Source organism: Neofelis nebulosa, chromosome 4 (assembly GCF_028018385.1).
Source record: "Neofelis nebulosa isolate mNeoNeb1 chromosome 4, mNeoNeb1.pri, whole genome shotgun sequence".
Lineage (NCBI taxonomy): Eukaryota > Metazoa > Chordata > Mammalia > Carnivora > Felidae > Neofelis > Neofelis nebulosa.
Genome location: NC_080785.1, coordinates 16531545 through 16545485, shown reverse-complemented (window position 1 = coordinate 16545485; position 13941 = coordinate 16531545). Strand labels below are relative to the sequence as shown.

The window sequence follows — 13941 nt, the reverse complement described above, 5'->3', positions numbered from 1 at the left end:
GGTTACCTTTTAGTTTTGCTGATTGTTTCCTTCGCTGTGCAGAAGCTTTTTATTTTGATGAGGTTCCAATAGTTCATTTTTGCTTTTGTTTCCCTTGCCTCTGGAGATGTGTTGAGTAAGAAGTTGCTGCGGCCAAGATCAAAGAGGTTTTTGCCTGCCTTCTCCTCGAGGATTTTGATGTCTTCCTGTCTTACATTGAGGTCTTTCATCCATTTTGAGTTTATTTTTGTGTGTGGTGTAAGAAAGTGGTCTAGGTTCATTCTTCTGCATGTCGCTGTCCAGTTTTCCCAGCACCACTTGCTGAAAAGACTGTCTTTATTCCACTGGATATTCTTTCTTGCTTTGTCAAAGATTAGTTGGCCATATGTTTGTGGGTCCATTTCTGGGTTCTCTATTCTGTTCCATTGATCTGAGTGTCTGTTCTTGTGCCAGTACCATACTGTCTTGATGATTACAGCTTTGTAGTATAGCTTGAAGTCCGGGATTGTGATACCTCCTGCTTTGGTTTTATTTTTCAAGATTCCAATAGCTTTGGCTATTTGGGGTCTTCTGTGGTTCCATACAAATTTTAGGATTATTTGTTCTAGCTCTGTGAAGAATGCTGGTGTTATTTTGATAGGGATTGCATTGAATATGTAGGTTGCTTTGGGTAGTATTGACAAGAAATTTATTATTCTAACTTACGGATGGTTTTTGAGTTGGAAAGAAGTTTAAGGCCATCAAGCTCAGATATATCATTTTATAATGAGGAAACTGACACACAGGTCTAGATCACACAGCAAATCAGTGGCAGAACCCGGTCTCTGCATCCTGACCTGGAGTCTTTCCATTAAAGAAACAACTAAAAATGTAAATAAAGTCCTGTGCACAGATCTGATTATTGTAGCATTATTTATAATCACAGAACACTGAAAATAACCAAAACAGTAAAGAACAAGGGCAAGGTGAACGAATTATGATGCAACTATACGTGGAACATTTATGTGGCCAGTAATAAAACTTTTTAATGACAAGGCAAAGAAAGACTTATTATAGAATATTTTTAAAAATCTGTATACAAATTTATTTACTATTAATGAAGAAATTGACAGAAAAAAAAAAGACTGAAAGGAAATGTGTCAAAATAGTAAAATTCTCTCTGGAGAATAATTCAGAACGTGAATGGATGTTTTATTTCTTTAGATTATATACTATTTCTAAATTTTCTGTACTGGAATATCCTGTGCCTGGATAATCATGCATTGACATGGCCTGTTTCTACATGTTCAACTTTATGCCTTGCGATGATAACTATTAGATAGAAGCCCAAGTGGCTCAAGGGGCCTATTCAGAGTCCCTTGACTCAACAAGGGTCAAAGAGTACTTTCATATATGTTATAAATTGCATAATTGGCTTCAACTCTTCACTCACCCCTCCACTGCCATGTAATTTTGCAGTACCTTCCCACTGTGGACTAATCCCCACCTTGGACTGGCCATATGACTTGCTTTGGCCAAAGGGATGTTAGCTTCCTAATGTGAGTAGAGTCTTGAAATGCACTTGCACAACTGTATTTACACACTTGTACTACTGCCATCTTAATGAAAAGGATGTGCCAGAACAATCTACTGACCCCAGAAGAAGGGGGGCAGACATGTGAAACAGAGTTTGCCCCCCAAATGAGACTGACCAAGATCAGCCAACACTCAGCCTTAAATATGTGAGTGAATCTGGCTGAAACTAGCAAAATCACTCAACTGTCCCCCACCCAAAGTACCCAGCCTCCAGCCAAGGCATAGACATATGAGCTATAATAAGTGACTGTTCTTAAAGCTAATGGATCTTGTTATGCAGCAGTATAGCTGGCTGATACGATATAGCTGAATGTATATGCAAGAAATTAAATCCATTATATCAGAACCTATTGCAACAAAATAGCTGCACCTACTTGCCATAATAAATCCTCTAAACCATCACTTGTGACCATATCAATACGTTTGTAGATTGACTGATTAGATCTACCGGTTACATCAAAAATCAATGACTTCATATGAAGAAAGTCAGCCAGTAAGAAGTGTGGTGAGAATAGCAGTCCAGTGGTAGTTGACATCAGAGAAAAGAGTTTTCATCCTAAACTACCAAGTTTGGGCTTATACTCTGTTCCTCATTGGAAATAAGTATCAAATCAGAGAAAACAAAATGACAAATGTAACCTATGAGGTAGAAGGTTAATAAAGGATAGAGTGAAAGGGCGTGAATAGAACATGTATTACAATTTTCCACATTAACTTATTTTTATGGTTTTATTTTCTGGTCAAAAATATCAGTAGAGCCACCATGGCTTAGAACTGGAATTATCCTTAGATGTTTGAGTTATTGGCTAAACTACAAAAACAAAAGTCAGTACACTTGACACCCTTTAATTTCTAAAACCTGAAGCTCAGTCAGATATTGAGGGAAAATTTTTTTTTTCCTAAATGGTATTTACACACCTTTTAAGTTTCATTTCACAAGGAAAGATCACCCAATAAGGTCAGTAGTGCATACTGTGGGGAATAAGACCATTGGCCCCCATATCATCTGACTTTATTTAAATGGCTTCCTGTCAAAGGTCAAACTCAACTGGCATGATTCCTCAGCATCACCACTTAGCTATCAGCCAGAAAATAAAAATAAGCCACTGTCTGCTGGTGGTGAGCAAGTCCTTCCCATCCAAGGACAAAACGGAACTGCCATGGGAAATGGGGCCAGACTCTATGAGTACCCACAGCAGGGTGCATGGAGGGGCCAGAAAAGACACTACATCAGAGCCAACACAGAGGCAACACTACAATGTACATCCTCAATCACTTCCATATATACTGCAGAAATTACAGTATTGATTAGATGTTGATTCCTTGGGGAGGGGGAGAAAAAAGATATACACATATGTATATATAATACGTATGCATATATATTCTTTTTTTTTAATTTTTTTTCAACGTTTATTTATTTTTGAGACAGAGAGAGACAGAGCATGAACAGGGGAGGGGCAGAGAGAGAGGGGGACACAGAATCTGAAACAGGCTGCAGGCTCTGAGCGGTCAGCACAGAGCCCGACGCGGGGCTCGAACTCATGGGCCGTGAGATCATGACCTGAGCCGAAGTCGGACGCTTAACCGACCAAGCCACCCAGGCGCCCCGCATATATATTCTTAAAAAGAGAAATCACGTGGGGCAAATCCCACTTATATGATACATGCACATATATATCCATTTGCTATTGATATGACATGACTAACATTGAAAAGGAAATTTTTGTAAATTAAAGTACACCTCATCTAAATCTTTCGGCATTTGATAACTGTGCTTGCTCTTCAAAATTTTTCAAAGGAGCTGGCAAATCTTGACTGCTTTTTGATGTAAAAATCTCTTAAAGGAGAAAATGCTAAGGCTGGGTTCTGGAGGCTGGGAGAAAGGCAAGAATTGAGTCAAGTGTGTCAGAATCATGTTAATGGTTGTTTATTTTTGAGAAAGACCCAGAGCGTGAGTGGGAGAGGGGCAGAGAGAGAGAGAGAGAGAGAGAGATAGAGAGAGAGAGGGAGACACAGAATTGGAAGCAGGCTCCAGGCTCTAAGCTGTCAGCACAGAGCCCGACACGGGCTGGAACTCATGATGGTGAGATCATGACTTGAGCCGAAGTCGGATGCTTAACCGACTGAGCCACCCAGGTGCCTTCAGAATCACGTTAAACTATATACAGCCCGCCACATGTTTGAATGAAAGTTGGTGGCCTGTCTGCCCACGGTCCCCTCCGTGACAGCCTTAACCCTGAAATAACCGTCAGTCATGAGTGACATGATGAGGTGTTGAAAAGAGTAAAAATAGCAAACACTTAACTGTGGGTGTTTACTATATGCTAATGTTGTTGTAAGAGCTTTACATATGTTAATCTTAAGAGTAACCAGGTAAGGCATGCACTACTTACTACTACCCACATTTTATAGACAAGGAAGCTAAGGGATCAAATAACTCACCTAAAGTTACCTAGCAGGTGTGCATCAGACCTGGGATTCACAGGCTGTTCTGCTTGCAACTCTAGGTTATTGCTTTACAACAGATCAATGATTAAATGGGTCTCTAGCCAAAAGTGATTATTATTCCCTTAACGTGTTTTGAGCCCATAATTAGCTACTGCAAAAGGTGCAACACTGGTTCTTGCTATATTCTCACCTGAATCCAGTGTTCCTGAGGTAAAGATTCCCAGTTTAAGACCAACGAATAATAGCCAAAACGTGCCAGGCACTGTTCTAAATGTTTTCATGTATTAGAAGGACCTCTGTGGGGTGCCTGGACGCCTTAGTTGGTTGAGGGTTGGACTTCAGCTCAGGTCATGATCGCACAGTTCGCAAGTTTGAGCCCTGCATCGGGCTCTGTGCCAACACCTCGGAGCCTGGAGCCTGCTTTGGATTCTGTGTCTCCTTCTCTCTGCCTCTCCCCTGCTCATGCTCTCTCTCTTTCTCTGTCTCTGTCTCTTCTCTCTCTCTCAAAAATAGTAAATAAATATTCAAAAAAAAATTTAAAGGTTGCGGGGGGGCATCATTATCCTCCTTGCCTGTTAGACAAAGAAAGTAAAGGCAATACCCAAAAAGGTGACAAATAGCCAAAGGACATATACCATGAGCTCAGGCATCAGACTCAGAGAGAGCAGCCCCACCACCTCTGAGTCTCCAGCCCACCCACATCAGAGAACCCAGTTACCCTCTGTGGGGAGATGAGCGACAAGTCTTCCTTTTCTACCCTTGAATCTACACCCTCTATGATGGTGGCTCTGACTGACTGACGCTCTTGTTTGTAGCTCAAAGTAAATGTGATAAAGATACAGCTGTTCGTGGTCTTTCTGTGACTTTCAGGTCTCACCTCCTCGGAGCATTTCAACATCAAGATATCTGCAACACTGCCGACTGGAAACCCAAGTCACCTATGACTCCTCTCTCCCCTCTACTCCACCTACTGGACCGTGTGTCAATCCTGCTCTGGGCTTCATCTAATTATTTCAAAATCCATGATTTCTTTGCCATGCATGTTATATGCCTTTCCTTCTCTCCCTGCATTAATGATCCATGTCTAGGCTCGCTGTCCGTGCTCTGGCATCATCAGCCATGAGACATTAGTTTTGTCTTCAAGCCTTCCCCCAAACACCACCCCACTTTCCTAAATATCTGTTTCTCCCCAAACCCCGAGTCTTGGCTTCCACCAGGCTTCCCATTTACCGGCAGCACTGCTCATCTTTAGCTCGCAGACTATCGTTTTCATTCCCACCTGGGAAAACAGCGCCGTAAATTTAGGGTATCCGTACTAAGCCGGCTTACCTAGCCATCCTTCGCCTCTGCTAGCACTAAAAGCCCAGCTGGCTTAATCGGAAGGAAGATAATTATTATTTATGTTCCTAGTCCCAGCCCCTGTAGAACCTGGAACGGCCACAGTTGCAATCCCTTATTCCACCCAAAATAAAGTTACCTTGGCTTGTGCGTGGTGTAAATATTGTATTAGATCACTCCTATACTAGTGTATTTTATGCTGAATCTGTTGATATTTTACGTAGGTTCTAATTTTGTTCCTCTATCGTCTGGAAGGGTAGTGCCCTTGTCTAGATCGCCCTGAACAGCTTTACTCCGACTCTACTAAGCTTCTTCTTCAGGAAGAAGACTGAAATTAAAGAACAAAGCAAATGAATACATAGCTTCCCGAGTTAATTACAAAGGAACATGACTAAAATAGAATAACTCGTGAAGATACCTTCCATGTGGTGAGGCACAGGACTTGGTCATTCAAATATAAGCTTTTTCCCCTCAATCCCCGTATAGAAATATCCACAGACATTTTACTTGGATGTTTCTGCTTATCTTTTTATAACCTTCTCTCTCTCTCTCTCTCTCTCTCTCTCTCTCTCTCTCTCTCTCTCTCTCTCTCTCTGTTTTTGTAGAACAGAAAACCCTGCCTGGCATCTGGTTAACAGCCTTAATCATGGGGAGAAATGAATGAGCTGGGGCAGAATATCTTTCTGGTGGTTTTGAAGGCCGAGCCCACACTCTGACGTCTGGATCCTGTGGTTGCTGAGGCCACATGAGTTTTTTAGCTCTAGTGTTTCAGAGAAAGAAGTCTACAGTCCTATTCAGTCCTGAAGATAGATGACTCCTATGTAATCTTAGACCAGTGTTTCTCAACCTCTCTTTGCGGGGGAGGGGGGGGGGAATGGGGAGGGGGAGGAGGGGTGCTGTGAGGGTGGCAGTCACAGACTCTTGAGGATCTAAAAAAAAGTTATAGATGTTCTCAGCAGAAAAAAATGACAAATGTGGACAGCCCAAAATGTTGTATATCATTTTAGGGGTCTACAGTCCATCCAGGTCCATGAAAAGTTAAGAGGATAAGAGCACCTAATATGCCCTATGTCACTGGTCTGGGGTTTAAGGAGGGAGGATGGGGGAGAAGAAACAGCAGGGAGAGAACAAGGAAGGACAAAGGAAAAGAAAGAAGTGGAGAGAGAGGAAGAGAGGATAAAGACAGAGAAAAATCCTAATAAAGTAGGAGACGGTCTACTTAAATTGTTCATCATCTTCTTTTAGGCTTAGCAGCAACTACAGAGGAATTCCACTTAATCTAAGTAAAATTGGACAAGGAGATCTGAATCACTGGCTTTCCCAGGTATAATGAAACAACTGGCTATCCATCACTAGAAACAAGGACTCCTACTTTTGCTTAAGCTGTTTTCCCAAAGCGAGAGAAAAAGAACATTAAATTTAATGTGAACAGCAATTTTTAAATGCCGCCTTCTTATACACTTCCTAAAGAACTACCACCCTTTTCCAACAGGAAGGGGCTCTGTTGGGCAGAACACGTGCTGCAAGAAGGATCCTTGGGGCTGATCCTCCCTCAAGGTGGATGCAAACGGGTTTTCAAATGAATAAAATAATTCTGTTCTCAAACATCTGTCTGTCTACACCAAACTCAGAAAAATATTGGATGCTAAGATGTAGACAAAGCTTTCCGGGGAAAGTGCCCCATCTACTCATGTATGCTAACTTTGATTTCACACCGCCCAAATGGTTACCCTCCTTGTTCATTACCCCCTACTTGTACAAGTGCTTTTGCTGGCATAGGAAGGTGGTTTTAACTCAGAGAAATCTCGATATTTGAACATGAACGGTGGATCAGAAGCCCTTTGCAAGCTATATCTGACCCACTACACCTGTTCTCAGCAAATTACTAGCAAAGCCTATAGCAGCACAGGATCTATACATAGAGGAAGGCACGAGGTGAGGGAACTGAATGGAGTGTGCTTTGGTCTAATGATAAGAAAGCCTTCCCAGAAGAGATTCACTGCTTCTTTTTCCCTAACTCTCAACTATTAGCATCAATGGCACCCCTGAGTTCCCCTGGGTTGCATTTATATTGATTGCAATTAAAATACAAAGAAATCGTTTCATCATGGAAGAGAAAGAGACGGCACCTTTGGAAACGTACTTATTTGCAACCATTTCACTAGAGACCTTGTTTTAGAAGAATCAATGTCCCAGCCCTCGGGCCTCCGTCTGCTTCCCTCCAGCCACTGTTCCAACTCTACTCAATGCTTCAAGGCCCAAATAAACTCTGTCTCATTCATGGTACATTTCCTATGATCTTCTCTGGGTGTGCCCTCTCTGCTCTGAACTTCTACAGTTTAATTTCCTCTTGGGACATTTCCATTCTGCCTGGTCAAGTATTGGGGTACATGGCATTTTCACTAGAGTCTGAGCTACTTCTGGGCGGCATCTAAGTTTCACTATTGTGTATTGCAATTATCGAGGACAGCGTCTGACCCACAGCAGGTGTTCCGCAAACATACGTGGAATTAAAGGGGCTAGTGGGTCCGCCTAGATTATTTAGGCCTTTTCTAATCTGCATGTTCTAGAACAGCAAGGCTGCAGAATGGCTGACCACGCCACAATTATATAATCATCTAAATATAATACAAGGTGGCCCTATTGTTATCACTCCAGCCACACAGCCTCTGCCCTCTGCACTTGATGTTTCCTCTGCCTAGAAGCATCTTCCTGAGACAGCTAGTTCTTTTCCTCATCTGCTGACCTTTACTCAAACTTTACCTTCAAAGATGGTCCTTCTTGGTCTATCCTATTTAGGATTTCAATTCCTCATCCCCCGTTATGGTGGGAACGCTTGTGTCCCCCCAAATTCTCATGTTGAAATCCTAATGCCCAATGTGATGTTATCAGGAGAGGGGCCTTAGGGAAGTGCTTATGTCATATGAGGGTGGAGCCCTTGTGAATGGAAACAGGGCCCTTATTAATAAGAGACCCGTCAGTGCTCCCTCATCCCTTCCATCATGTAAGCATACAACAGGAAGTCGGCAACTGGAGAGGGCTCTCATCCACCCATGCCGGCACCCTAATCTGGGACTTCCAGGCTCTAGAACCATAAGAAAGTATTTTTTGTTGTTTATAAGCCATGTAATATTTTTGTTACAGCAGCCTGAATAGACCAAGATGCCCGCCCACGTCCTTCAGCAAGTCCCTATCCATTTTTCTGATTTCTTTTTCTGTATATCACTGATCACCATCGAATAAGCCATATATTTTACTTTTTTCTTTTTCTTATTTTCCGTCACCCCTACCTCCTAGAATGTAAACTCCATGAAGGCAGAGACCTTTGTAACTGTGTTCACTTTTTACCCTCAATGCTTAAAACAGTGCCTCGCAGGTTAAGTACAAGGTAGGTACTCAATAAATCGCTATGAAGTGAATTTTAAGAGTGAATCATAAAGCATTTATAAAATATCTACTCCTACTTGGCACTGTGTTTGCCCCTGTACAAGACAGCTGCGAAAGGCCAAGAAACACCCCCTGATCAAAAGCATGCAGCCCAGTGTATGTGCATAGTCAGAGAGCAAGCAGTGTAGAGGACAGCAGAGCAGGTGTCTTCCCTGATGCTGTCACCAGAGGTTAGGAATGTGCTTCAGTCTTTTCTATACCTTCTCCTTTAACCACTTACTGTACAATTAACTCAGTGAAATAACTCTTTATCAGATACCATCAAAGTGCCAAGCACAGTGCTAGGTACCAGGAACACACAATCATACTTGCTCACAAACCAGCTCAAAACAGAGAAGAGAATAGAAAAATAAATAATGGCTGGAATATAAGGACACATGTAATAGTCTCTAGACAAACGGCAAAACCAAAACAAATAAACACACAGAAGCAGTGCTGTGAAAACATAATGGGCGACAGCTTCCAGATGGGAGAGGCTGGCACCGGATGACACTGAGTTGGGTCTTGATGGGTAGGTGGGAATTTGACTGGTGGGGCTGACGAAGGTAATGGGAACCCAGAATAAAGAAAACAGTGTAAGAAAAGTCATGGAGTGGAAAAGTCAGTGCCAGAGGCACACAGACAGGGAGAGACGGGACAAGGTGGGGAAAGGAGGTAGGATCAACCCACAAAGGGCTTTGAAAGCTATGCTGTGAGGTCAGCTTCATTCTATAGAACAATGGAGGACTATCTGAGATTTTGCAATAGGGAATGAATATGAACAACAGTGAATGTTGATGGCTAGAAACCCAATATCACATTGCATTGTAGGTCATAGCTTGGGAAGTTAAGAAATCCTCCCCCAAACTTTCCTGATCACCTAAAGCCCTGCCATCCTCTTACAGTTCCTGGTTTGAAATAAGAATGATTGCAACAGCGGCTGAGAACAATATCCTTAGTATCAGCAGCTAAGAACGATATCCTGGGCTAGGCACTGGCGTATATTCTGATGTTTAATCTTTACAAGACAGGAAATAGATGCTGTTTTTATCCTACTTTTACACATGAGGAAGTTAAGTAGTTGGCCCACAAGTAGTCACTGAAATAGAACTTAAACTGAGGTCTGACTGCGGAGGACATAACCTTAACCACCACCCTTAGCATATATTCTCCATTTTTATAGTCAGTTGTATACATTTCTAATGTTCCCCACGTGGTAGGTTCTATGAGAACAATGTGCTCATTTTTTATTTCTATTTCCTCCAGTGTCTAGCATGTGAACTCAAGAACTGCCAGGTGAATCAATAGCTACAATTTAAGGCACTGATAATATGTAATATAGGAATTCAGATCTGGAAGAAAGTCACTTTACAGACACATGGTCAAACAGCTTAACACTCTAAAGCCAAGAAAACTAGATCTTCAACAAATACCATACTGTTGGCATTGATGATGGGCATGAAAGGGTCACCAGGAATGCTGGGTGACCTAGGAATGCTCGCCAAGATCTCGTATACATGTGGTCAAGGGAACATGCTGAATATGGGTTAAGAGGAGGCGCAAGAAGCTTGTGTGGAGAAGAGCGGTCATAAAAATTCTTTCTCAGAAAAAAATGACACGATCCCTTAAGCCATTGGAGTTACCGGAATTACCAACCAAACAGGCCAACCTTGATTTGCAAAAGGATGTTCTGCTGCCCAATCCACGGGGTCAAAGAAAGCAACTACTGGCATTCGTTATAGCAAGTTCCCAGAGCACACGGCCGGGGGTGGGGAAAGCATCCCGTGACTCTGCATTTCCCCACAGCCCAAGCCCTAGGCTTTCTGTGGAGTAGGTATGCGGCTAACGTGAGTGCTGACAATAGTGTAACGCACACTCCACACCCCCAAGGAGCTCCGAGTCAAAGGTCCCATGGTCCCAGTATTTCCCCTGCCCTGAGTTTACCGTCATTGAAGCTGTCACCGGTGGCAACGTGGGTGAACGGTGACTGGGCCCGAGGCTCCTCACACAGGGAGTAGCTGTGCTCAGCCTGGATGAGAGGCGCCGGGGATGTTGGGGACGGTTCCACCTCCATCGACACACTCTTCTCGGAGAGGAAAGGGTCATTAAGGAGCTGACCCAAGACGTTCTGGGAAAACTCATCCAGAAGTTCTGAGAAGTGCTACGAGACACAAAGGAGGAAGAACTCAGTTTCTCTGAACCGTGATCTGACAGGTACACAACATCCTAAGGCAAATCTATCATCTGCCGCTTCAAATGAAGCCATTTATATACAGTGTCCAGTTATCTCTTGCTGTGTAGCAAACTAGCCCAAAGTTCAGTGGCTTAACATAAGTACACTTTATTATTCCTCACTATTCCATGGGTTGGCTGGGCAGACAAGCTGGTTTCATCTGAGTCCACTGTGCTGGAAGGTTGGCTGGGAGCGATGCAGGGCCAGGCCAGTCGAATGGCCGGACCCTTTCCTCAGTGACTGTGTCAGGCTGAGATCCCTCCCATGAGGGCAGTGGTGTCCTAACGGGGAGAAAACCAAACCTGAATGGCCTCAGCAGTCACACATCATCACTCCCTCCACATTCTTTTGGTCAAGGCAAGTGTTGAGGCCAGCTCAGACACATGGGATGGAAAAACAGACTCCACCTCTCGACAAGAGGAATGGCAAAATCACAACAGAAACAAGTGTGGGCGAAGGACAGCACCACTCACTGGGGGCTAACACCGTAACTACCTACCTCATTTTCATGGAAAATATTTTAAAATACACTATATCCTCTATTTCTATAGCACGAGGGTGCTATTTATAGCAAGGTGCCAAGTTCAAAGACATCAGAGGCAGCTTCCTTCTGCTCTCTCCAACCACCCGGACTCTGTGTTCCTCTCCAGTTTTTCCTTAACCTCTTCTCATCCTCCATGTTCAACACCACTGACTCCCTAACCCACAGCATGCCGTGAAGATGATACAGGAATGGTCTATACACATACTCACAGGGACTCCTATGTCCCTTGTTCCACGGTCCCCACTCTAATGGAGCTGCAGCCCCAGCCACTCTCCCTCATTGATAGGGGATATTCCAGGGTTTTTTTCAATCTTGGCACTATTGACATTTTGGACTGGATAATTCTTTATTATGGGGGTGGGGATTTTCTGTGCATTACTGGGTGTTTAGCAGCATCCCTAGCCTCTACCCAATGAATGGTAGTAGTGCTCCCCTAGTTTCAAAAACAGGAAAGGTCTTCAGACACTGTCAAATATCCCTGTCAGGAGTGGGGAGAACCATCCTTGGTTTAGAACTACCACTAAAGACTACATTAAAAATAATAACAAAATTAGGGGTGCCTGGGTGGCTCAGTCAGTTAAGTGTCTGACTGTTGATTTTGGCTCAGGTCATGATCTCACAGTTGTGGGATCGAGTCCTGCGTCGGAATCCGCCGAGCTGACAGCACGGAGCCTACTTGGGCTTCTCTCTCTCCCTCTCTCCCTGCCTCTCTCTCTCTCTCTCTCAAAATAAACCAAATAGACTTGGGACACCTGGGTGGCTCAGTCGTTGAGCATCAGACTTCGGCTCAGGTCACGATCTCATAGTTTATGGGTTAGAGCCCTACACTGGGCTTTGCGCTGACAGCACAGAGCCTGCTTCAGATTCTGTCTCCCTCTCTTTCTGCCCCTCCCCTGCTCACTTGCAGGCATGCTCTCTCTCTCTTTCTCTCTCTCTCTGTCTCAAAAATAAACGTTAAAAAAGAAAATCTTTAAAATAAACTTTAAAAATAATAACAAAATTAAGTTAAATTTCAAAGTTCATCATAGCACCTGTTGCTAGAGCCACCTCTCCCTTCTTCACATTCCCTGAGCCACTTACTGATTAAATTTTAGGGACGCTTCTGGTATAGAAAGGAAGTTACAAAAGCAGATACAACAATAGGAGAACTGATTGCAAATGGCGATGCTTAGGGTAGGCAATGAAAACTCTTGGGATCCCCATGGATACTAAATTCTGCCACTGAATTGTCAGTAAAGGTGTTCTGAAATGAATGCAGCTTGGGGACAGGAAGGCAGGAGGCTAGAGCTCTAAGATTATGGAGCTTGTAGGACAGAACATCTCCTTTAATAAAGGTGAGAAAGAGACAACAGGGAAGAGGCCCTTGTAGGCTAGGTCCTCAAAGTAGAGTTAGGTTGGTGGATTTCACCAACATCATCAACAGGAGAACTGGCTGCATCTCATCAGGACTTTGGGCACAGGCAGATCGGCATCGGTCATCTATAAGAATAAGAGAAGTGCTTGGGGGAGAGTTCTCTGCACACAAACACATTTAGAACTGAGTAGTCCTTAGAAGCATCTAGGCAAGAATTCCCAAAGGCCGACTGACTGCATCCCAATTACCAGGAGAGTTTTGTTTTTGTCATTTTATAATGAAATATTTTAAACACTTGGAAAAATTATAGAAAATAGTACCATGAATGATTATGTATTCATTTTTATGGGAAAAAAATCTTAACTTTTCCATGTTTGCTGCTACAACCTGTTTTTCTTAACTCTTTTTTTTTTTTTGACTCTTTCTTTTTAAACAAATATACATGAAGGGACTTACTGAAGCCCCCAACCATTTCTCTTCATCCCTCCTAAAGTTACTGCTACCCTGAACTTGCTTATCATCCCTATTCAGGTCTTTACATTCTTACTACATATATATGCTTCGATTATGTACAAATGAACCTTTTAAACTTTAAATAAATAGTGCCATACCTCATACGTCTTTCTGCAACTTTATTGTCTCCAAGAATATTTTTCAGATTTATTAATATTTATACAGGTAGCACTGATGCATTCACCTGCACTTCCGGATTGTGCATCCCATTGCATTTATCTGTTTCTTCTTGAGAAGAAGATATGTAAAGATTTTATTTATTTATTTTGAGACAGAGCACACGTGCCCAAGCAGGGTGGAGGGAGGAACAGGGGGACAGGGAAAGAGAACTCTTTTTTTTTTTTTCCTGTGAGGACTAAATATTTTATTCCTGACAATTGGTTCTATACACTTTTGTATTGCATTTCACTTTTCGGTAACTGTATATAAGCTGTTCTTGAATTATGTATTATATAAACTTGCTTTTCTTCATGGTATTTTTTTAAATTTATCGATTTATTTCACATAATTTACTTATTTAAATTAAAGTTA

General features: G+C 42.7%; 1 protein-coding gene across 2 annotated transcripts in view; it reads right to left on the bottom strand.

The window, feature by feature from the left end:
* Positions 1 to 13941, bottom strand: part of CREB3L2 (cAMP responsive element binding protein 3 like 2) — a 119337-nt gene that overhangs the window by 37745 nt on the left and 67651 nt on the right. For both annotated transcript variants that reach the window (XM_058724152.1, XM_058724151.1), the window contains exon 2: positions 10711 to 10927. In XM_058724152.1, coding sequence (XP_058580135.1) covers positions 10711 to 10927 — 217 coding nt within the window. The remainder of the gene's footprint in view (positions 1 to 10710; positions 10928 to 13941) is intronic.